The sequence below is a fragment of the Panicum virgatum genome, chromosome 5K (assembly GCF_016808335.1).
Source record: "Panicum virgatum strain AP13 chromosome 5K, P.virgatum_v5, whole genome shotgun sequence".
In the NCBI taxonomy this organism is placed as follows: Eukaryota; Viridiplantae; Streptophyta; class Magnoliopsida; order Poales; family Poaceae; genus Panicum; species Panicum virgatum.
The window spans coordinates 1,695,299-1,719,308 of NC_053140.1; the positions used below are offsets into that span (position 1 = coordinate 1,695,299).

Genomic DNA, 24,010 nt, shown 5'->3' on the forward strand with positions numbered 1-24,010 from the left:
GGCTTAGGGTACGGAACCAGGCTAAGCGGCTACACGGCTCCGGACCTCCCCGGAGAATGAGTGCGCTTCCCTGAACCTGCAGGTTCCCAGGGGTCCGAACCCCTCTCTTCCATGAGGGGTCTCGAGCTAAGTCACTAACTAGCCAACTCAATTCGGACCACAATCACCGCACAAGAGTAAGAAGCCACGTGGGGGTTAGCGCAAACAGAATGCGTAGATCGAAATTGGAATGTAACATCCTTAGAGGCGAACTGAGAATAAACTTTTCCTTTATAACTAGATGTACATGAGATGTGCGATGTAAGCCAGAACACGGGTTTATGAGGCCGGAGCTGTCCGGACCTCCGGGCCCCCAGTCTTAGGTACTACGGTACTCACCCTAGGGAGGTAGAGCATGCAGGCTTAGGGTACGGAACCAGGCTAAGCGGCTACACGGCTCCGGACCTCCCCGGAGGGTGAATACGCTTCCCTGAACCTGGTTCGCAGAGGTCCGGACCCCTCCACGGGGGAGGCTCACCGGACTGGACCACACGGAAGTACTACATAGTTACAAAGGAAAAGATTTTATTCCCTGCTGGGCCTCTAAGAGTAGGACTTACAGAGATGTAGAGTCGGGGGTACGACCGGAGTCGGCTTTCCGCCGGAGAGAGCCACTAGAGCCGGCTTTCCGCCGGAGCGGGCTTGGTGCGACCGGAGTCGGCTTTCCGCCGGAGCGGCTTGGTGCGACCGGAGTCGGCTTTCCGCCGGAGCGGGCTTGGTGCGACCGGAGTCGGCAGTCCGCCGGAGCGGGCTTGGTGCGACCGGAGTCGGCTTTCCGCCGGAGCGGGCTTCCTCTCATGAGTGAGGTATGCTGTGAGCTGGGATTTGTCGCTCCGCCGCTCGCAGCTTGTGAGGGGGCCCTTGACGGGTGCCCTGACTCTTGCCGGCGGGCGGCGCGCGCCGCCGCCAACGGTGGCTGCTCCACAAGCACAGTTGCCCCTGGAGCAGGAACGCGAGAGGCATGTGGCGTGGAGGACGCCACCCCCTCCGTCATCTCCACGTCGTCCACGCGAACCATGGGGACGAAGAAGATGATGAAATGCGACCAGCTAGCGCCCCTACCTGGCGCGCCAAATGTCGTGGTGCTGCAAACCACGGCCGGGTGGCGGAAGGCACCCGCCCTAGCCCAGAGGGTGTGTACTCGGGGGTTAGCTAGTCTTAGATCAATCTTCCTCAAGAACACGATGAACACAGCAGGATTTAGAGTGGTTCGGGCCGCCGGAGCGTAATACCCTACGTCCACTGGGAGATGTATTGTCTTGGTTGTGTGAATGAACCTATCCTCTGCTGGCCTTGGCTCTTGCCCAGCCTGAGGTTTTCTAACGGCGCTCTCCCCTTTTATAGATCAAAGGGGGGGGGCGGATACATAGAACGTTGATGCCCCGACAGGTGGGCCCAACGTGACTGTGGCTACAGTGGTAGCGAATCTTTCCTTCGATATGCGTACTGCTGCTCTTCTGACACAGGGGGTCTTCTCTTGTCCCGTCAGCGAGGCGCCCGTTGGAGTAGCGTAGCTTGCGGCGTGGCCTGCTGAGGCTATTATGTAGCGTCATAATGGGTGAAGCCGAGCCGTCGTATCCGACTGTTACGGCAGACTGGCAGACGCGGCATGGGCGGCGCCATCGGCTCCACTGCCTTGGTAATACGCGATCAATAGTGCCCCCTGGTCAGTCAAACGCCTCGGCTTCCACTATATCAAAGTGGACGTCCACCTACCGCAATAAATGCGAAGGTAGGTGGACCTCAATATGGAGACCAAGGGCCTCAATATGGAGACCAAGGGCCTCATACACGTGTCGGCCCCGGACCACCCTGAGGCGGGGCGTCCAAACTTTCCCTTGGAGAGGGGTCCGGTTGCTATCCAGGACCCTATGAGGGGTCCGGGACCCCGCGGGGGCCCGGATTCCTTGGGAGGTCCGGAGCCCTGGCTGCTTGCGCTTGAGCGCCTGTTTTTCCTGGGACACGTGGCGTTCCCAGACCTTCCCCGGCCGTGGAACAGGTCCGGACCTTTGTCGGGAGGACAGGACTTCGGACTGCAGGGGTCCGGCTGTTTGGTTGTAGTCAAGGATGACTACAAAGGCTCTTGCCTAGTCACAGCAAGAGGGGGTACCCCAGTCCTGGGGTACCGACAGTAACTGACAAAAGCTGCCCCGTGCCCAGAGGCAGCAGATCCCGCCTCAACCACTCGCACTTAATGCGGGTGGGTGATGGAGCTTCCAGCGGAAGGCTGGCGCCCGCGCCCGCGTCTGCGTGACGTGGCGGCTCCGGACCCCACCCGAGCAGCTTGCTGAGCCGAGAGCTCACGGGGGTCCGGGATGGCACGTGGAGGTCCCGGACCTGCCTGCGGGAGTCCGGATGGCACGTGGAGGTCCCGGACCCGCCTGCGGGGGTCCGGGTCCGCGGCCACAGGTGCTGAGCATTTCCACCTCTGGGACACGTGGTGACACCGGACCCGTCCCCAAACGGGAAGCGGGTCCGGGACCGTTGGTCCGGTGAGATGGAGTCGGAACCCAGGAGTCCGGCTGCTCAGCTCCTTAGGGCGTAGTTACGGATAACTACGCGAGTCTTGGCACAGTAGGAGTGGGTACCCCAGTTGTAGGGTACCGACAGAGAGGAAGGGAATTGGTAAGCAAATCTTTTAACATGGGATCTTTTTGTGCGTATGAGACTTCGATGCTCCAGTTGTGACTCACTTTCCTTTTGCAGCAAGATCGCGTCGTATCTGCTGGATTCTGGAGCTGGAGGAGCGAGCAACCTTCCAAATGGACGGCCGCTATTTCCAACTATGAAACGAGATTACTGTTGATGTTGACGATCTTCCAAGTTTTGATTTTCCAATTAGCCCTCATTCTACCGTGAAATTATAAAATACTCTAAAAAATTGTTGTTTAACTTGACAATCAAAAATGGAAAAGTTAGTGGAACAGGGAACTAGGGAAGTGATCTCTCTGATATTTCGTTTGGTGGAGAGGACCAAAATGAAAATACTGTTTTTCACTGCCCGAATAAATGCCACGCTGGTAGTGACACGATTGTTCATACCCCAGCTAGCTAGCTACACCCATGTCGAGCGGGAGCAATGTACCGGGGGCGGCGGCGGCCGAGGATCCGCTGAAGTGGGGCGAGTCGCCGGAGCTGTACCTATCGTACGGCATGGTCTCGCTCGTTGGCCGGCGCCCGGAGCTGACCGACGCCGTGGACGCCGTGCAGTCGTTCACGGTGCTGTCGCCGCCCATGGGCCTGGACTACTTCGCGGTGGTCGACGGCCGCCACCTCGGCGCGGCCGTCGCCGAGCGTCTGCCCTCGCGGCTGGGCAAAGCTATCGCCGAGCAGGTCGAGGGCGAGCTGCTCAGTGAGAACCCGCGGTTCCTTGGGGCGTCGCACGACGGCGTGGTGGCGTGGTGGAGGACGGCCGTCGAGGAGGCGTTCCGGGCCGTCCGCGAGGAGCTGGCCAGCGGGGGCGCGCAGCCCGTCTGCGCGACGGCGCTCGTCGCACTGGTCATGGAGAAGTACTTCGTCATCGCGAGCTCCGACGGCGCCAAGGCCGTCCTATGCCGCGGCGGCGAGCACATCCAGCTCACTCCCGATCCCAAGAGCAAGGTAAAGCTAGCTTCCTTCTTGCTGCTGCCATCCATACTACGTGTGTCCAGAGTTTGAGATCTTTGATGCATGTCAGCATGCATGTGCCGTGTCGTCTAGGTGACCATCGATCGGGTTTCAGAAGTACCTAGTTCGTAGAAACAGATTGACGTCTCTTTCATTGATTAATTTTAGACTAGGGTTTTAGAGGTATCGTCTGAGCTAGTTGTACAAGCGGCGTGTGATCTTTTGTTGTTTGAATTTCGAATTGGTTTTGTGGTTCGTAGAGGCGAGCGCGAAACTAGCTCTCCCCCGTATGGTTCATGCCCCACATTTGTATGCACCCACAGGCCACCAAGGAAGAAGAGAACAAGACCACATCCAAGCTTGACATTGTTCAGCTGACCACTCTCACTCTGGCACCAGGTACGCACTGCAGCATCAACCTCCGATCGATCATTTAATCGAGTATATATGAATGCTAGCTGACGATGCTCGACTGCACGTACCTGCGGATAACAGCTGGGAGCTCGTCCGTGTCCAAGCCGCCGCTGCCGGAGCTGGACGTGGTGGCGGTGGAGCGGAAGGACCGGGACGAGTTCCTGATCCTGGCCAGCGACGGGTTCTGGGGCGCCGTGTCGACCGAGTCGGCGTGCGCCTGGGTGCGGCGGAGGCTGGGGGAGAAGACCTCTCGGATCACCGTGCCGTGGGAGGCGCCGCCGGTGGACGCCGGGGCCTCGCCGATCGTGCTGGCCAGGGAGCTCGCCGAGAAGGCGGTGCACGCCGGCAGCCAGGACAACATCAGCGTGGCCATCGTCCTGTTCAACGACTTCTGGGCGCAGTTCGAGTGCGCCAGCAACGAGTGACGACGGAGCGATCGGCCGGCTCGTCTCGCCGCATCAAATTTATCGTGAACTTTTATTGGTTGCCGTTCATTCGTTCGTGCATGCATGTTGTTCTTCTGAATCGTGGTAGCTTAATGTTTTTTTTAGCGTGGACCTGCTGTTTGAGAATTGAGGCTATTGAACTAGGAAGATAGATGTTTGAACTTGTTGAAGTTGGTATTGCTGAGATTGTTGCATGCAGTTTCGACGAATCGATTTTAGTGTGTGATCGGTAGCAGGCGATCGATGTTTGGACGAATTCGAATTCGGTTTTGCACTTGTACAAGCACTGACGCACGTGGTGATCCGCGAAAACAAGTTCAAAAACACAGAAACAAAAACAACAAGCAAAAATCAGATAAATCAAATTGAATGGAAAAAAGAAGAGAGCACGAGATCGATGCATGCGCAGTAACAAGCATAGATCGCTGATCTTGACCGGTGTATCTTTGCTTGTTTTATTTCGTGGGATGGATGATGCGATGCGACTTGAACAATTTGTCCGGCTGATGATCTCACGGTTGTTCCTCCGTAACTCTGCACGCAACGACGTCAAGCAATAAGGTGGATGGTAGAACAAATTAAACTGACGAGAAAAAGAAGGCAATTAAGTAGCATACTGGGTGCAGTCCATGTTGGGGGAGATGGTGAAGCTGATGGAGAGTCCGCAGGAGGCGGGGAGCCCCGCGGCGCGCGCGAAGTCGACGGACGGGAAGCCCCCGGCGGCGGCCTTGACGCAGGTGCAGGCGGCGACGCGGTCGGCGGGCGCGGCGGCGAGCTGGTTGAGCACGCCGAGGCAGTTGCAGCAGATGCCGTAGGGGGTCAGCCCGGGCGCGCCCGTCAGGTAGGGCATGCAGGGCGCCATGAGCTGCGCCACCTGCGCGCACTGCAGCGCCGCCGCCGAGGCGCCTCGGGCGGCCGCCGCCGCCAGGAGCAGCGCCGCGACCGCGAGGGTGGCGCGGCCCATCGTCGCGGAGCTGGCACGGGATCGGAGTGCGGGGAGCGAGGTGCGTGGCCGTGCCTGGCGCGCGCGTCGTCGGCGTGGAGCTTGGGATGGGATGGGAGCTAGCGATAGCTTGTCGTGGCGACGGCGGCGGCCGCGCGCCGGGGTAGATATACGCGCGCGGGCGCAGGGACAGAGCCAGGGTGTACGACATGGTGAGTGGCGTGCGTGGTGGACGTGCGTGCGCAGAATCGTTTCGCCATGGCGGCGGTGCGCCCAACGGCATCATCCCCCCATGGGCAGGGCAGTTGGGGACGGCAGGATGCGTGAGAGAGAGAGAGAGAGAGAGAGAGAGAGAGGAGACACGCGCCCGTGGCCTGGATGGAGGCCGATAAACATGGCAGCCCAGCCAGTAGCAGCAGGAAAGCAGCCCCAGTGGGCCTGGCTTGTTAGGGCCCGCGGCGTCCTGGGCTGTGTATCCTTCCTGGGCCATGTAAACTTGTTTTGTTCTCTCTCTAAAAACAACACAAGCACACTTTTTTTCCTTATAAAAAGAAGGATTAATTTGTTTGGTGCCATTGCAATTTTGCACGTTCAGGATTCTGCTATTACAATTCACCTATTTAGATTTATGCCATTACAATTTTGAAGTTGTCTGAATCGTACCATTTTCTACAACTTTGATGTCTTTGGGCCCACATACAGGTCATTGTATTTTTGTATGGACTAGAATACCCATGCCGCTGCTCTCTCTCCACATTACTGCCTAGCAGGCCCTACATGTCATATCCTTCTTCTCCAATCCTAACAAATTGGGAGCCCATTCAGCTGAACCAGCTGTTGCATGCCCATCTTCCTCCATGGCGGAAGATGGCCAAGCTTCTCGGTTGGGTGGCTAACCCCTAGCCAGGCTCCAACTTCACTGCGTTTAGTTGGGTGGCTAGCCCCTTTAGCCAGACCTCGATAAGCCAATTCGGCCCGTTGGCCTGGCTCCGTGAAAACGTAACAAGCGGACATCTCCACCCTGTGGGTTGTGCACCAACTGAAGCGTCTCGCCTCACCTCCCGGAGAAATTTGCACTGTTGACACTCGAAACATTGGGTTTCAGGTTTTGACACTGCAAATGTTGGCTTCACGGTTTTGACACTGCAAACATGTGGTCGAGTGACTCCCATGATACTTCTACCTTTCTAATCTATTTATTATCATTCTTTTTCATCAATCTGGCATGCAAAATGACTATTATACCCTTACCTTATCTACAGCACAGCATCAAAAAAATTTTGTTGCAAAATAATTTTTCAATTGTTGCAGCAACAGAAAAACTATTCCCCAACAAGAAAAAATTGTTCTATCTTATATGATTATTTGATTGACAACCACACGTATAACTTCTAATATTTGCCCACTGCTATAGCATGCCATTTAAACAAATGGAGGATTTTGCAGCGTAAAAAAGCTAGTGATATCCTCGCAAAAAAAAACAGCTAGTAATAAGCGGCAAGCAGCAGCTAGCTGTTGTCCCTCCGTGCAACTGGAATAACAAGAGCCCCGGGGTATACGTACGTGTCAGGTGTGTAGCGATCGAGGAGGAGCAGAGGAGCATCGATCAGACAGGCGTACAGTGTCTGAGGATCCAATCCTCTGCCGGGCGGGTGGTCGATGCCAGGATCTATCTGATCCGGAGGTTAAACAGCTCCAACCCAATCATTAAACCCAACACACACGTCGCGACGAAAGGCAGGAAGGCACGCCCAGGCGCCGGAACCGCGCGCGCAGCCTTCGCCGCGAGACACGTGTTGGGAAGACCCAATGCAAGCAATCGACCCCAGCAAGTAGCATGTGGCTCGATCGTCTCCGATGGATATGATCCGGTAGCGCCGCGTGCGAAGGAACGAAGATGCGAGCACCAGACACGTACGTGCGATGCCAAGAACTCAAGACCGAACGAATCGATCGGCCGGCCGGGCATCTCTCGGCAGCCGCTAGCTGCCCCCACAGCACACGGCCGACGTGCGGCGACGCAACAGCGGAACCACCACCGGTAGCGGTAGTGGTCCGATCCGTCCGTCCAAGAGCACGTACACGATCGAGGTGGCCCGAGAACACGCAAGATCACGCGAGATCAGGGCCAAAGACCACGCCGGACACGAATCCGGCACATGGGGCTGGCCCTCGCCGAATATAATCAATCCTCGCTCGCTCTTTGGCCGTAGCGAGCGACCACCCCGGCGGCCCGGCCCGGGATAGGAAACCCAATACAACGCGCACTCAACTCAACCACCAAGAGTGCCGGACGCACTTGCACTGCATCGCCCTTGCGGCCTTGTCGTCGTCGTTTCTATCTATTCTACGTCGACCCTACGAGAGTGCCCGGTCAACTGATCCGTTGATCCAGCGAGCTCATGATGCTCAAGTAGTAGTTTAGTTGAGGAGACATGATGACCAGGCAAAATACTCGGCGACTACCCACCAGGGTTTCAAAAACCGGACGGGAACGCCGGTTTCCAGATTTTTTTCCGTTTCCGGTCTGGTCCGGAACGGTAAACCGGTTCCGGTTTTTTATATTTTATGTTTCTAAATCCAAAAATATAAAAGTTATTTTTTATGCTACTGTTCCGGTTTTGAACAGTAGCACCGGTTTTTGAAATCCTGCTACCCACTCGTCGTCTTGCCCTGGTCTTTCATCACCAACTCAAATTAAGGCCTACTGCTATAGGGTGGAGTAGGCCGGGATTCCCGTTCATTTAGCTTAGCTAGCTACTAGGGTCGTGCTCCGGCTGATCGATGCATGCCCGGCTGAGGATATACAGAACGCATGCATTGCATCTCATTGCATTGTGTAGTGTAGTGTTATGCAAAAAAAAAAACAATAAGAAGAACTCTGTTCTGCTGGCAACCAGCAGCAGTGTTTTTTTTCTCGCACCAAATCAGAACACCAGTCACTAGTCATTCAGCAATACTTTTCTCTCATAGCAAATCAGCACCAGCCACCAGCCACAAGCCAACCGAACAGAGCTTCAACAGAGTCCCAAAAATATACTCCCCACGTACTCCCTCCATACTCGAAAAGAATATAGTTTTGGACAGAGACACAGTCTCCAAAGTTTAACTTTGACTTCCTATTTTTATAAAAATATTTATCACAAAATTATATATTTATACTTTTGTGAAAGTATTTTTCAAGATAAATCTATTCATATGGTTTTTGTATTTTGAAACTCAACAACTTGAAAGTTATTCATGGTTTATATTTCCAATGTTTGATTCAAACCTTGTCTAAAACAACATTCTTTTCAAGTATGGAGGGAGTACTGTATACCTGAATTTTATTCAAATAGTACTGACACTTGGCGAGTACCAACTCATCGTCATCTCTTCTTCTTTATCAAGTGGAGGGGGGTTCGTCTCTTTTGTAGGGAAAAAAAAAGAAGAAGATTGGAGTAGGGACTATCGATGATTTAGGTGGTATGTATATATATATATGCTCCGGTTGATGCCCAATAGAATAGAATAGAATAGTACATTGCATCGCGTTGCATTGTGTGCTATCTGTATTTCTTTTCTCCAAAGAAAAGCATGCAATACATTTTTGTCATGCTTGTTTTTTCAGCTACCTAAAACAGTACTGTACGTCCCAAAAATAAAACATGCATTCCCCTACTGTTGCAGGAACTCAAATCATCAAATGTCGTGCTATGATTTGCGAGGGGGAAACGTGAATAAATAAACATCTTGCAATAAAAAAAAATCTCCGCGACGATGAGAGAGAGACCAGACCACACACGCCGTCCACTAGGAACCACAACTCAACCACAACACTAGCGCATGCAAAGCCCTTTGTTTACTGCAATTTGCAAGGGTTTCTATATGCCTTCCCGAGTCCTAATCCACTACGAACCCCGCCTAGCTCATTGTTTATTATCCAGCAAAATGCAAAGCAAGAGAACCACTGCACATGGGGGCGCCCGCACATCATGTCCCAATCAGTCGCCCGGGCAATGCAAGCTATGATTCTCTAGCTAGCCCCCCTCCAGCATTTGTTTATCTCTAGCTAGCTTCTTCCCCTTCTGAAACTGAAAGGGGTAAGTTGTTAACATGCATGACGCTCTGATCCATTTGCAGGTTGCAGGTGTGAGTCCGTACGTAGGTATAGCAGCCAAATTTTCAGTAGTACGTTTGGATGCAGCTTGGTTTGTTAGAGGGAATGAATACATCGACCTCAAGCATCTAAAAGCATACGGCGCAACAAACGTTTGATGAGAAAGAGCCGGAGTTCCATTCCATTTCTTTCAGTTGCTCTCGACTGCACGCACAACACTGATGATGGAGACGAGTAACTTAACAGTCCGGGCGAGAACACAACAGAAAAGGAGAACCAAGCTTCGGAAAAGGGAAGCTACTACTACTAGCTAGCTGCACTGTACACCGGCGCGGCGAGGATCGATCTACAGGCGCGTGCATGGGTGGGGGAGCGTACGCCGCCGTACGGCGCGGCGTCGCCTCGCCTCTCAACCCAAGTCTCCTCGTCCTCTCCTCCGGTGTGATCGCGCACGACTGCCTAGGCCGTGTCATGGTCAGGCCTCCGATATATATGATCCTACGACGCCTCCTCCGGGATGCTGGCCAGCGCCGGGCGCCACGCGGCGGCGGCGGCATTGGCGGCGCGGCGGGCCTCCATCCTCTTGATCTCGGCCACGATCTGCGCGGCGGCGGTCTTGTGGCCGCCGACGGTGAGCGACAGCAGCCGCGCGGCCTCCTCCTTGGTCAGCACCACCTTCACCCGCACGGCACCCTTCCTGATGAGGCCGCCGCCCCGGCCGTGGAGCCTCGACCGCAGCACGGCGCCCTTGGGGTTGTTGGAGACCGCCACCTTGCTCTTCTCCTCCACCCATCCTCCTCCTTTTGATCCATCTTCTGCTGCTGCTGCTGCCGTTGTTGACGACAACGACGACGACGACGACAGCGATTTGCCATCTATCTTGGCCCTGCCGCTGCCGCCGCCGGCCCTCTTCGTCTTCATCCCGCGGATGGCCTTCATGAGGACCTTGAGGGAGATGAGCCGCCCCTGCTTGGGGCTGCTCACGGCCGGCACAGCCGTGGTGGTTCTCTGTTGGTCCAAGCACGCTGCCATGTTGCCCATCCTCTCTCTCTCTAACCTCTGTCTGCTTCTAAGCTGGCTGCTTGAGTATGATGGCTGGAAAAGAAAGGGAGAGGACTGGATGGCTAATGCCCCCCGGCGGTGACAGGCACGGTGCTTATATAACCCCGGTCGCGGGAGACCCGGGGTTTAAACTAAGCGAGGATTAGGTCGCTCTGCCCCCAATGGAGAGTGATTACATCGCGGGAGTTTAAGGTCAATTGGGCTCTGACAGTTAGCCATTGTCCTTGTCCAATCCAACGGGAAAGGCGGGGGAAAAAGGTTGCGGCGTGAGCTACAAAGGCAGTCGGGGCTTGTCATCACCATTACGCCCGGGATAGTTTTTTTTTTTTTTGCAGTAGTTGATTAAAAATTTTCAGAAGGGGGAAAATATCAGCAGTGCTGGTACCTGCAGAGAAAGAATATCAGAAGAACACTCCCATGTACTACGTTGTTCAGAGCAAAGCGAAGCAGCGTTTGGGTTGGATTAGGCTTTGCTTGCTAGTCCGTCGTGACATGAGTTGGTCGCAACTGCTCTGCTGAGCCGGCTGCTGCTAACTAAAGCTCCACGTGTGTGGCAGTGTGTGTGTGGCAGGTCATGCTGTTGCTACTTGGCCTAACTCGGCGCGCGCCCTGCCTGCTCTCTCCCGGATTTAGCGGTACAGTAAACCACGTGATTAACGACCGGCCATTTAGAAAGCATCCTATCTGATGTGGCATTAGGTTCGGGTAATCGGACGAGAGGCCGGCTTACCTAGGGAGGGAAAAATCTAGGATGGGTGCGAGCCCTTCATGTTCAGGGTTCAGACTTAAGAGTACCTGCGCACGGAGCTTGGGACAGAAACGGTAACAGGAAAAGAAATGCTGACGCGTCTCAGAATTCGCCTAGTTCCGTGGAGACTGGACATCTGCACGATCAAGTTCCTTGTATGCTGCAAAGCCTGCAACCTATGCTCGTCAAATGCACAAGGACAGCTCGCCAATTTCAGATTGCGAATACGATCAACTGACAGACCAGGCCCATACAGAACAGAATGCAAAGATATCAGAAAACCCACAACGTCACCTAGTCAGGCCACTAGTCCCTTCCGCATTTCTTCCGGTTACCGTAATCACTCAGTTCGTCCTAAATCTGGATCAGCAAACCATGCATACGAGGATCGTGTCACAAAAAAGAAACAACTAACCTGCACCACGAAATAATTTCAGGCCCAAAATATGCTCAACCTTATCTCTGCAATTTTATTGTAGCATCGCAATAACAGATCGAGAGACCTGACCAGTCTACAATCCATTCATCATTCAGAGAGCAGGGTATTTTGCTTATATAGTAGTATAACATCAGATAACAAAAATGTAAACTAGTAGCAGATTCCAGTATGTACATGCAAATAATGCTAAACTTATGAACTCTGCACGGCGTTAATACCAAAAAAAAATTGCGGAAATCCTCAGTGAAGGGACGTTAAGCAGAGGGTCGGAAGGAAGATCTGATCAACTTGATCTCTACAGTCTAGACAGCAATGTAGCAATAACAGAGAGGCCTGGCCTATTCTAGCATAACTCACAGCAGCTAGGCAATAACACATTGTACGGTGCATCAGGGGTGTACCGCGAGAAACGATGAACCGAGGGAGGAATCAGAAGAGGATCTGCGAGATCCTCACGGACACGATCTGCCCGTCCCGGGCCGTGTCCCGCATCGCCTCGAACTGGGATGCCAACCCTGACATCCAAGAACAGAACAGAACAGAACACATCACGTCCGAACTCAGAACTGCTACCTTGCTCAAAGCCTGGAAGGCTGTAACCAGGAATGTTTGCTTCAGCTCATGAGCGTACCTCCGTTGGGCTGGAGGTTGGTGTGGATGGCAGTAGCGGTCGCGGAGGCACATTGCTTGGTAAGCATATCGTCGCACTTTCCGGCCCAGGACTTGCTGAGGACAACTGAAGAAACATGCGACACCAACGCGACCCGTGCCAATCAGTCAACGCAAGCATATCATCCACCATTTCATTGTCATGCACATGCAGATAGATGACCGGACAGCGAAAGCATTGGGGTGATCGGATGGTTTTGAAACATACATGCAGTGGATGGGGCAGTGAGGCGCTTTGCGTTGACGATGGCGCAGAAGGCGTCGGCGACCTCCTCGTCCTGGAAGTGCTCGCCAAGGTGCTCGTACTGCAAGGTCTGATCCCAGTACGCCTCCTCCAGGAACAGCTCAGAGTGTCGTGCGTCCAGAATCTGCTTGTTCCCTGAACCACGAATTCCATTCCAGTAACATTCAGTAATAAGCATGTAGAGCAGCAGGACGTACTTCACAGCATCCACAGGCTCACCTCGGCAGCTGTTGCGGTTGCACATTGGGCATCGCATCACATGCATGTCTGCACCACTCGACAGGAGCAAAGCACACGGTGAATGATCAGAGCTACTACGAGGGACGGCAAAGCCGCAGATGTGTCCATGGGATTTGGGCAGGTACCATACCGGTGATCCAGATTCCGGGGCGGGCGTTGTGGAGCTTGCAGGCGCCCATCATCGCGATGCCGGCCTGCATGTCGTCGGGATCCGGGGGCAGCCACTTCGGCACCGGCAGCTTCCCCATCAGCAGCATCTGCGGCGAGTCCAGCAGGAATGACCCGATCCGCCACGAACCTGCATCCCGCCGATGATGTGTCACAGCGAATGGCAATGGCGCAAGAAAGAAATTCACAAATAAACACTGCGAGAGTTGCTGCGCTTACTGCGGTGTTCGCCGCTCTGGCAGAGTGAGTACGCGTGAGTGCCATCTGTGAGAGGGGGGGACGTGTCAGTACGTGGGACCTGCTATCAGTGAGCATAAGCGAGCTACGGGTGGGGCCATTTGGTTTGGTGCTTACCGAAGGCGGCAAAGTAGAGGCGGCGCCAGGAGCGGTAGAACGGGCGATGTACGCGCGGGTTGGCATCAGAGAGGTCGAGGTCGCGGAAGAAAGCGTAGCGCCAGATGGAGTCGTCGGCGAGGAGGCGGTGGAACCAGCGGCAGGTGAAGGAGAGGCGCAGCAGGTCGAAGCCGCACAGGTGCTTGGCCACCTCCGTCCACAAGTCCGCCTCGTACCTGCATCGAGAAATACAGTGTTAAGGATTCAAAATTCGGGTTCCGATTCAGTCACAAAATTGGAGCGATTAGTAATGCTGGTGTAAGCGGCTAATTCTGTCAGATAATTAGAAGCAGGAGCAGACAAATTACAGGCAGAACCTCGAAAGCAGATGAGATGCTTTAAACCACAAAACCCCAATAAAGACTTCATATATTTGAATGCAGAGCATTGAAATTTGAGGTGTCGACTCTCCGAAACATTGAAATCACGAGCAATTCGAGCTAAACAACAGCTGTTCACACATTCACAGGCATTGGTGGATAAGCACTCTGTTCTGACGAATTCAAATTCAAGCAAATTGGAATTGCACGAAAATTCATCCAATCGCACAACCAAACTTCTATTTCATTATTTAAACAGAGATGCAGGCTTCGATCGAATTCGAGCTCTTACTGCTTCGACCAGACCCGCACAAAAAAAACCTATCCAAATCACTTCTAGAAGACGAACCTACGTGCAGAGGTTTCTAAGCACTAAGCAGAAAATGAGAGCCAGATAATCAATGAAACGCAACGAACAACATTCGAATCGACTCCGACCTTCAATCTACCCACATTCAGAGGTACAACTACAAACATACGGGGATTTCTAATCCCTGAGTTGCAATCGCTCCAAAACCAAGCTGCATTCACAGCAAAAATATTTCAAACCCCTTTGCGAAACGCAAGTGCAAGCACAAATTCGGAACCGCCAAAAATCAAATTCGAGTAAATCCAAGTCAATAGGAACCAATTCCCTCCGCAGGCACGCGCATCATAACCAGAGATCGAACAGAGTAACTAGAACTCGAATCGGCTCAAACTTCTAATCGGAGCAGCATGAAGGCCAAATCCAATCAACACCGCACAATCATAACCAGAGGATCGAACAGAGAACTCAGAACTCGAAACCATTCCAATAGCAGTAGCAGGAATGCCAAACCCGATCTGAATTCCGCCCAACGCCATCCACGAGCACGCAGGCATAACCCACGCACGCAGCGTACCAGATGAAGGGGCGGCGAGGGCGGAAGAGGACGCGCGTCGACAAGCGCGACGGCGGCGGCTGCCGGCCGCACATCACGCGATGGAGCCCCGCGACGGGGCATCCGATGCCCACCGCCGGGCGCCTCACCCTCTTCGTCGGTGGCTGTCGCTTCGGCGGCGCCGCGGCATCCTTGGGCTTCGTCGCCGCTGCCTGCTTCCGCGCCCGCTTCCTCGGCGGCAGGGGCGGCGGGGACGAGACGAAGTCCGGGTCGACGCGCCGCGGCCTCGGGCGCTTCCTCAGCTCCATCTTCCCCGCCTCGTCCTGTCGCGGTGGCCGGAGGAGGGAGATGGCTTTGCCCATGCAGCGGTGGGAGGCGCTGCGTGCTGGCGAGGAGTGCGTGGGTTTATAAGCGCTGGGGAGCAAAAGGGATTTCAAATTTCGAAATGGCTGGAAGCCTTGAAGCAGGGGAAGGGTAGCGTGATTACACTGCCTTGTGGGTCCAACTAGACACTCGCGTCTGGTTGGTCTTTGGAGGCTTTGAGCCCAGAACCCACTACGACTTGCAAGTTGCAACATGAAAAAAAAAAAGTTGCAACATGACGCCCAGGTTACTTCAGAAATCAGAATTCTGAACCTGTGAAGAGTTAATTCTGCAAAACAAGAATACACGATTGATATTGTTCAATTTTGCTTTCTCATTAAAAATCAGGATCCAAATCTTAAAAAAGGAATTTATATTCTGTTTTCTTTTGAGATGAAATTTACATGCCGTTGGTCAGCAACGTCTAGGATTTTGCAGTACCATGGTTCGTGCAAATAGAAGCAGCAATTAAGGAGGTCGAAATGTATGTTACAGAAACAGATCGTTTTGCAGCAGCGTGAGACACACATTTATACTAAAAACAGAGTTTGGTTTGTTAATCAAACAAGATACACAGAGAAAAAGGGTAAAGAACCAAGCATTTACAGGCTTCCCTGACTTCAGGCACTGAACGCTGCAGCTGCACAACAGGCCAACCAAGCTCAAAGTTCGGTGTCACATAACTTCACCATCAGGTCAGAAACCATCCTTCGTGCGAAAGGTGTGTAGCTCAAACTGTAACCTGGGGTGCAGAAAATGGAGAATGAGCATAGTCAGTTAATTTGTTCAGAAAACTTTGCTCTTACTGTTTAACAAGCCAATCGATAGGAAAGAAAAAAAATGAGAGAAAAGATGCAAAAGCAAACTGTTTGCTACGGACGAGATTTGGAGTGTACAGTGCCGCCTTCTGGCCAGTCTGCATACAATATGTTTGCTGGTTCAAACTAAAGTACAATAGAGAAATAGCATTCTGGCCAATGCCATTGAGTAATTCTATATTGCCTGGTTTAGGAAAAAGGAACAAATGGACCACAGTCAAAACTTTTGTGTTGCTATTACATAGTGAGAAAAATCCATTGAATCTACAGGTTTCTCAATGAAGTTTTCTAGGACTCGTGATCACTGAGAGAGCAAGATGGTCGTTCATATGCAAACGAAATTGCAAGCCGAATACATGGTGGTTTCAATTATAATCACTATAGAAGCACATAACTATTTCTATTAAAGAGATACCGATCAAAAGCTAAAATCTATAAATCCAGATTTACAGTTACGGAACTGACAGGCATACTGTTTATGAATAGACAGTGAGCAGCCTATGGTACACTCTAAAATGGTGAAGATAGCTCAAATAAATTTCAATTCTCAAATCATGTTTAGCCATTTAGTTTCCGAAACTAAAACTAGAGGCATGCTGTTTCTGCAAATTGCACATTGTGACATGACAGTACCACATAAAATACTCCACATATGTAGTAAACAAATTAGCATTTTTGTATCCCTCTAAAATTGCAACACTACTTAGTAACACAGCGCAAAAGAAAGGTGCTACTGCTAAAATCATCCAGACCACAAGCAATGTATAATCTTGAGGTGGTTCTCTGTTAAATACTTCAGTCTCAGTGTTTCTTTGACATGGATTGAACATAGGATGGTTAAAATAAACCGAGCAAGGCATGCATAACACAGAAAAATGTACCAACTGAAAAGGCCGATTCATGGAAAAAATCAGAGGCCAATACAATTTGTTCCAGAATCCTGACAAAAGATATGCCAGTTTAAAAATTGGTAGCTCTTGGCTCTTGGGATTAACGATTAATAAGGGTAACATTCAAGGTGTGACCCGATATGTTCTTTTAAAAGTCAGTTTAAGGACTTGCAAGAAACACAGATCATACAGATATGGTACTATGACTTACAAGTCAGTAGCATTATTGTAAGCAAAGAAGCCTTACCAAAACAGGGCACAGGTCTCACTTATAATCGCAATCAGCGTTAGCAGCTTGTCATGAATCTGCAAAGTTGAACCAAATGCAGAGAGCATGATCATGTGGAATTTGGACGAATAAGGTTGTGAGAAAGTAAAGAAAGAACGGTTCAAATATTACGAACCCAAAGGGTGAAGATTACAGCCAGAACAACACGTCCAACATAAACAACTGTTGCTTACAGATATTCTTGCAATGACTAAAAATCTTAAATGGTCTACAATATGTCATGATTTAAGGCTTAACACAAAGTCCTAAGTTTCTGGTGATATGATTTATGTACCAACTCGGAGTTAGCAATTGACCATTTGTCTTTTGCACAGCAATTAAGAGCTACATTAGCATTATTTTTCTAAAACTTGTAGAACAAAAGCTAAACAATGTGCTCCGTGATACAAGTAACTCTGATAAAGAACGTTCTATCTTGACAAAGAACAGAACCAACCTAAAGTTCCTGTTCCTCAAATCATCATTACTCACATGACCAAATCAGAAGTTAATGTTACATCAAACTTCACATGACCAAATCAGAAGTTAATGTTACATCAAACTTGATAAAAATAGCAGAATCTTCAAGGCCAATTCTCCACCTGCATGACAAGATAGCAACTAATTAAACTCTCTGAGAACCGTACGGGAGATAAATTGCAGGAGCTTACCAAGATCATCAAGGTGAGTCCTGCAACCAGGCATGCCGCGAAGGTGCATATCCTCTGAACAAGGTCGTCACAGTGTATGACTAATCACAAGCTGTCTACAAATCCAGCTTTACCATTCGTTAACTGGCAGCCATGCTGTTTATGGACAGTAAGCAGCATAGCATATACTTGAGATGTGGAAGATAACAAATTTTAACCTTCAGATCATCTTTAGTCATTTAATTTCTGAAATTAAAACTACAATTATGTCCTAAAATATTCTACAGATGCATATTTAAGTAAGCAAATTGTCAAGTCTACCAACAAAGAGAGAACATAAGAGTGGTGCTACTGCTATCGCTACCAAGACCACGAGTAATTAATAAGTTTCAGGTGGTTCTCGGTTATACACTTCAGTTGTTTCTTTGACATGGAAAGTACATGCTAAGTATATAAAATGATTATGGAAGTCGTGGGATACTTTTGTTGGTTAACGGAAAACAGCAAAGAAAAGAAAATAACAATTTATATTACCCTGAAACATTTAAATATTGGAAAGAGTAGTGTATCATAGGACATTCATAAGTGTTACATTCAGGACCTTTTCCCATATATTGTTTAACTTTAAGGAAGCCATTCTTGAAAGCAACATCGATACTACGAACTACGGTGATGGTTCAATAGGCACAGCCATTATAGTAAGGATGGGATCCTTACCAAAACAGGGCACAGATCTCGAGCACCTGAGCATCGGCGAGGTCACTGCTTGGGGCTGGATTTGAGACCGATTTGGGAGATGGAACAGGAGCTGCAAACGCCGCTGGAGTTGAGGATGTAGCGGTGGCCGGAGTTGAGGATGGAGGCGGCGGTTGCCCAAACCATCACCGAATCATCCTTGTGCTGCCGCAAAGACCTCTACATCGCCGGATTGAGGCTTGTTGGTATAAAATCGAGCCCTGCGGCCACCGAATTTGGGTTCGCCAGCACTAAATAGAGCTCCGCGCGCCGCTGGATTGAGTATCCCGATGCCGAATCGATCCGCCGCGCCGCATTGAGAGAGAGGAGGGCGGGGGCGGGGGAGGGGCCGCGGCGAAGGCGTGCGCGGGCGGCGGGGGAGGCCTCGGGGAGTCGGGGACCGGAGGTGTGCGCGGGGGTTGGGCCCTCCGGGGAATTCTGCCAATTGGAATTCTGCATTGGAATTTCAGGCCGAATTCTTCTTTTTTTAAAATTTTGTTCAGGCCGAATTCCAATTCTGTTCTAATGCAACCAATTCAAGTTGTGGTTGTCTTTTGTTTATTATATGTAATATTCCCTCCGTTTCAAATTATAACCTCAAATTTAACCACTTATATTATTCAAAAAAATTGTGCAAACACAAAGAACTTATATTGATAAAGGAAGTCACAACAAAAGAATGATATTTTACACAAATTTTTAAATAAGACGAGTTGTCGAAAAAGTCAAACAACCAATAGTTTGGAATGGATGGAGTATACATCCATCTATCCCTCTAGTACGAGGGCATGATGCTTTGTGATGTGTAAACTGAATTCTTTTAAAAGCAGGTTCTAAGAGCATCTCCAGCAATACTCCTACTTTCGACCCATATTTTATTAAGTAGAGGTTGCTCTAGCTTTTTGGGGCTGCATTTTTTATCATCAACTCCAGCAATAACCTCTGCTACTCATCCCCTACTTCTATTATGACACATGGGGTCACCTGTCAGTCTCACACCCACCATTTTCATTCTCTCTCTCAGCAGCTTCCTCCTTATTGCTGGCCAACTGGGCCGAGCCCGTTGGGCCGGCACGGGCCCAGCCCAAGAAAGCACGGCACTAACCCGGTCCGGCCCGGGAGCATGCGGGCTAGTGCCGGGCCCGTGCCAGGCGCCGGGCCGTGCCTGGGCCGCGATCACGGCCCGCGGCACTAGCACGGGCCCGGCCCGACAGAGGCGGCGGCACGGGGAGGCACGGCCTCGGCCCGTGAGGCACGGAGGCGGCCTGATGGGGCGCGGCCGCAGCCTCCCCCCACGCGCCCCCGGTGACCGTTGGATCGGCCCATTGGGGAGGCGATCTGCCCGTTGGGGGCTGAGCTATATAAGCCCCGACGCTGGCCGCCCTCCCTCCCAACCCTAACCCTGATTCATTTGCTCCCCCCGGCAGCCGCTCGCCTCGCCTCTCTTCTCCAGACTCTCCTCTCATCTCTGATCTCTCACCCTCTCGCCTCACGGCCTCTCCCCTCGTCTTCCCGAGCTCCGGTGAGAGGCTGGGGCCTGGTGCCGGCACTAGCAGACGGCACGGCCTTGGAGACCCATCATCTCGATCTCGCACAGACCATGTAGCGTCCTCATCTCCTTGTCGTCCTCCTCGTCATCTCCGTCGCCATCGCCGCCGCCGGACTCTGGTGCTCCGGATCCGGATCTAGCGTAAGTGAAACGAATCCTCTCCCTCTCGTTCGCTCTCTCTCAGTCTCACACTCTCACTGTCTCACTTCTTCTGTAGATGTAGAAGGGGTCCGTTGAGGAACCAGGGCCGGAGGCGGAGGGCTGGATCCGTGCTTCATCCACGTCGTCGGTGCACCTGGTGCTCCAGCTACAAAGGTAGGTCCCAAACCCTAACCCTAATCCTAGATCCAGTCATCCAGTACCGTTTCTTCTCCAAGATTTAACCCTAACCCCTGTTCTTTTCTGTGTTGCATTGTAGCTGTTGAGGAACCAGGTCACTGGCGCTTGAGCATGGCCGGATCTGACGAAGAGACGGTGGAGGTGGGCATGAACGAGGAGTGGCGGTTGTGCGGCTTGGCCGGAGATGACGACGAGGACAACATGGACGAGGACCGCGCGGCCCTATTCGGTGCAACCGCTGATGATGCTATTCCCGTCGACGGTGATGGTGAACACGTTGAGGAACCACCTGCACCTGACGGTAACACCGCCAAGCGCCCACACCCCTCTACCTCTCCTGTCTGGGCTGACTATGAGAAACTATTCAAGGAAATCAATGGTAAGACGGTCAGGTATGGAGCTCGATGCCTTCACTGCTCTAAGGTCTACTCTGCTCTAAGGTATGGAAATGCTGACCTGCATCAAAGACTGGGAGGCTGCAGAAGCAAGACTGCAACAAAATGTGGAGAACAAGGAGCTTGAGGAAGCTTTTGAAGAACTTTATCTTGATTCATGATCATTTATGTAATGGCCTATAATATTTAGGACTTGGACTTTAGAACTTTAAGTTTGAACTGTGATGTAATGAACTACTTAATTGGAGCTTGGCTGTACTCTTTTTCCCTCTCTAGGGTTTCTCACAAGGGTGAGTTTTACCTAGAGAGGTTTTTAAAGAGGCAGCCATTGCAAAAGCTCCTAATAAAACTGATCTTTTGTTAATTGTCTGAGTTTGGTTTGTGCCTGAATTTGATTCAGTTCAATTTCTTATCTGTTATTTGCTTCTATATGTTTGAAACTTGAAAGTGCTTGAAATTTAGAGTTGAATGAGGTGTTTTGGCAGTTTGGCACTATAGTGCTAGTGCCGGCACTAGCACTGGCACTACTGTATCCCTTGGCACGGCACGACACGGCAAAATGTTAGCCGTGTCGTGCTAGTGCCTGGACTCCGGCACGGCGGCACTACTAGGCACGGCATGGCTAGTTTGCCGTGCCACTTAGTGTCGTGCCTGGTCGTGCCAGGCCTGGCACGGGCCGCGCCGTGTAGTGCCATGACAGCTATATTCCTCCTTCCATGGGCCGGCGGCGAGCCTAGAAACCTGGCACGTCGGCGGCATGCTTCCTCCCCGCCAACATAGTTGCGCGCTTCCTCCCGCGGCCGCGCGGCTCGCGCCGGAGCAGACGTCGCCTAGCGTGGGGCGCATCTGCCTGACGACCTCTTCTACGTCCGCTAGATCCGTCTCTCCGTGGAGCTCCTTGCCGGATCCGCCTCCCGATACTGAAGGGCGGAGAAAAGTGGAGAGGTTGCGGCGGCAGATCCCGGGCTCGGCAGAGGAGGGCGACAACGAGCCAGTAGACTCGGCTCGGTGGCACTCGGGACAGCTCCCCCCGCGAGGCTCCGGCCAGGTCGGGATGGGGCAAGAGGGCCACACCGCGGTGGGACCTCGCGTCGAGGGCGAAGGGGGTGCTATAGCTTGGGGTGGCGGCGGGGCTGCTGCACCTCAGGGGACGGCGAGATGCTCGACCTAGGGCGGAGGCGGCACGGGTGCCTCAGCTCAGGGCACAATCGGTGCTTGGGGGTGAGGGCGGCGGAGGTGCTGCAACTTTGCGAGATGAGGGAGAGATTGTGGTAAAAAAAAAAGGGGGGGCCTCCCTAACCACCCGTCGGAGAAGGGGCCGGATCGGAGGTGCGAATTTGGGAGTCTATCTACTCAGGGACTTGAGTAGGAGTTTTATTGGAGTTAATATTTTTACCTTCGGTCCCTACTTTAAAAATAACGATCCAAGTAGGGATCCTACTAGAAGTACTCTAAATAGCATATTATAGCAACCGCTATAGCCTGTTATAGCCTTTGAAAGATGAGAAAGCTAGGATATTCCTCTCTTAGTTCTAAAAGGTTAAATCCGCTAATAGCCGGCTATATATACCATTAAATTAAGAGTTATTTAGCCAGCTAAATAATATAATAGTCTTTATTTCTTGTTATTTTAGTATTGAACTTCCTCATTTACCAAACCTAGTATTTTGTCAATGATGTAACGAGAGAACGGAGCCAAGACATACTGCAGTACATGAAATTTTCTTGATTTCATGTTTATACGTAAAATTACTCATAGATTTATGCATGATGTTGAAGTAGAAATGTATAATTGTGAGAAGCTTCAAAAAGATTAGAGTGTATGCATGGACTATGATTACCATGGTTCATGTAAAATATGGAATACTCTAGAAATAGATATTTGTATGGTTAAATAAGCATGAGGAAAATTTTAGAGTTAGATATTTTATAAAGAAATATATAAAAAATGAACACATGATAAAATTATATGAGCATGGAGTCCTATAAATAGGGGTGATCCCCTCCCCTCTTGATGTCATAAGAGGTCTCAAGGCTCGTAGTGTCATGGTAGGGTAATCACGTAAAGAGTCCAATAGTCTTGTATTGTACTAAGTTATTGTGAATAAATAGTTAAGTTACCATACAGAGTTGGTCTCTTGTATTAGTGTCCAGGTGAAAGTGTTCTTGATATAGAGTAGGTATAGGGTTCATGAAAGAAGTGGCATCATACTATTTTGGTACCGTTTCTCGGAAGTCGGTATGAAGGTTAGAGGCGTCTGGTATTTATATAACCGCCAAATGGGTTAGTTAGGATACAGAAAGTAGACAATGACACTGTCCACCAAGAAAAGCGCGATCGCAACCCCTGGAAAAAGAGTTCTGTATGACTTTCGTGAGGACTTTAATGAATGAGGAGATGATTCCTTAGAGTTATTCATTAAGGACCCCCACCGCACCCAAAGCTTGTCTCTAGTCTTGCAATCATCAAAAGGAGGGGCTATATAAAAATACCATTATTGTTAGAACCTCGGTATTCTTCGACGAGGGTATGGGAACAAAAACTAATTTGTCTTGTTACCTGCTGAATGTAGTGTGTATTCTAGATAGTTGTTCTTGCTTTCTAAATCTGCTTACTGATCAATACTTTTGTTATATGAATATCTGCTGCACCCATCCTTTTAACTTATTCCCCTAAACATAGTGTATTGATCATCGGCCATGTTAGTAGATATCAAATTAAGGTTGATTAGAAAATTTGGAGTTGTGATAAGTGCCCATTGTCTGAATGTAAATGCCAAGGGTTTGAATCCTATTAGGCGCTTCAATTCCTCTTCTGTGCACACAAGAATAGCATCACTAGTTTGCTCCACTGTGCCACTGCCAGATTAGATTGTCATGCCAAAAACTTGCCTCGCCTTCTAGTTCTCCTATTATCAGATTAGATTATGCTTGGCTGTGTATTCATTAGTTTATCGCTTGTATATTGTTAGTTTTGCATTATTATTTCATTTGGTAATAGTTAAATCTGATTAAATATGTGTGGTCATGTTTTGTCGATGACTAACTCTGATGACTGTTCTACCACGTAATCAACAGTACCCAGTATTTAAATTATTAGGTTGTTTATACCTCTGATTACAGTGCCGTGTTGTGGCGGCCCTCGCCGGAGCACAACGCCACGGCGGCGAAGACGGCGGTGATATCAGTCGCCAAGCCAAGGGACACGTGCGCGACAACGCAAGCAACACTGGCTTGCAAGAGTCAACACCACCTAGACAACAACTTGCCGAGAAGAGCGAACATGAGCTTGTCGTCGACCAAGTCATCA

The 24,010-nt window shown here is 50.8% G+C and overlaps 4 protein-coding genes and 1 long non-coding RNA gene across 22 annotated transcripts; 2 read left to right on the plus strand and 3 right to left on the minus strand.

Moving 5' to 3' along the window:
* The first annotated feature begins 3,102 nt into the window (after positions 1-3,102).
* On the plus strand, positions 3,103-4,484 carry LOC120709408 (probable protein phosphatase 2C 8). Its single transcript, XM_039995044.1, has 3 exons — positions 3,103-3,639; positions 3,969-4,044; positions 4,141-4,484. The coding sequence occupies exons 1-3, from the start codon at positions 3,103-3,105 to the stop codon at positions 4,482-4,484; spliced, it is 957 nt and encodes a 318-aa protein (XP_039850978.1).
* Positions 4,485-4,785: 301 nt separating this feature from the next.
* LOC120710404 (non-specific lipid-transfer protein 1-like) lies at positions 4,786-5,561 on the minus strand. The gene is made up of 2 exons (XM_039996096.1): positions 5,123-5,561; positions 4,786-5,039 (listed from the first exon to the last, which is right to left on the minus strand). The coding sequence occupies exons 1-2, from the start codon at positions 5,467-5,469 to the stop codon at positions 5,018-5,020; spliced, it is 369 nt and encodes a 122-aa protein (XP_039852030.1). The 5' UTR covers positions 5,470-5,561; the 3' UTR covers positions 4,786-5,017.
* Positions 5,562-9,766: 4,205 nt separating this feature from the next.
* LOC120710405 lies at positions 9,767-10,686 on the minus strand. The gene has a single exon (XM_039996097.1). It carries the CDS (start codon positions 10,586-10,588, stop codon positions 10,046-10,048), a length of 543 nt encoding a protein of 180 aa, XP_039852031.1. The 5' UTR covers positions 10,589-10,686; the 3' UTR covers positions 9,767-10,045.
* Positions 10,687-11,861: 1,175 nt separating this feature from the next.
* LOC120705572 (probable F-box protein At5g36000) lies at positions 11,862-18,783 on the minus strand. 18 transcript variants are annotated; one of them, XM_039989994.1, is made up of 13 exons: positions 18,400-18,780; positions 17,704-17,838; positions 17,490-17,634; positions 17,012-17,070; positions 15,181-15,798; positions 14,715-15,078; positions 13,472-13,686; positions 13,337-13,381; positions 13,080-13,247; positions 12,929-12,976; positions 12,674-12,844; positions 12,428-12,532; positions 11,862-12,311 (listed from the first exon to the last, which is right to left on the minus strand). In XM_039989994.1, the coding sequence occupies exons 5-13, from the start codon at positions 15,269-15,271 to the stop codon at positions 12,226-12,228; spliced, it is 1,293 nt and encodes a 430-aa protein (XP_039845928.1). In that variant the 5' UTR covers positions 15,272-15,798; positions 17,012-17,070; positions 17,490-17,634; positions 17,704-17,838; positions 18,400-18,780; the 3' UTR covers positions 11,862-12,225. The 18 variants fall into 18 exon arrangements, with proteins under 18 accessions (XP_039845928.1, XP_039845926.1, XP_039845927.1 ...); XM_039989992.1 differs by adding an exon at positions 15,937-15,972 and having other exon boundaries at positions 17,525-17,634; positions 17,704-18,776; XM_039989993.1 differs by adding an exon at positions 15,923-15,972 and having other exon boundaries at positions 17,525-17,634; positions 17,704-18,776.
* A 1,121-nt stretch (positions 18,784-19,904) lies between these two features.
* On the plus strand, positions 19,905-20,734 carry LOC120710406. Its single transcript, XR_005689884.1, has 3 exons — positions 19,905-20,107; positions 20,184-20,281; positions 20,385-20,734. It is a non-coding gene; the product is annotated as an uncharacterized LOC120710406 (long non-coding RNA).
* The last annotated feature ends 3,276 nt before the right edge of the window (positions 20,735-24,010 follow it).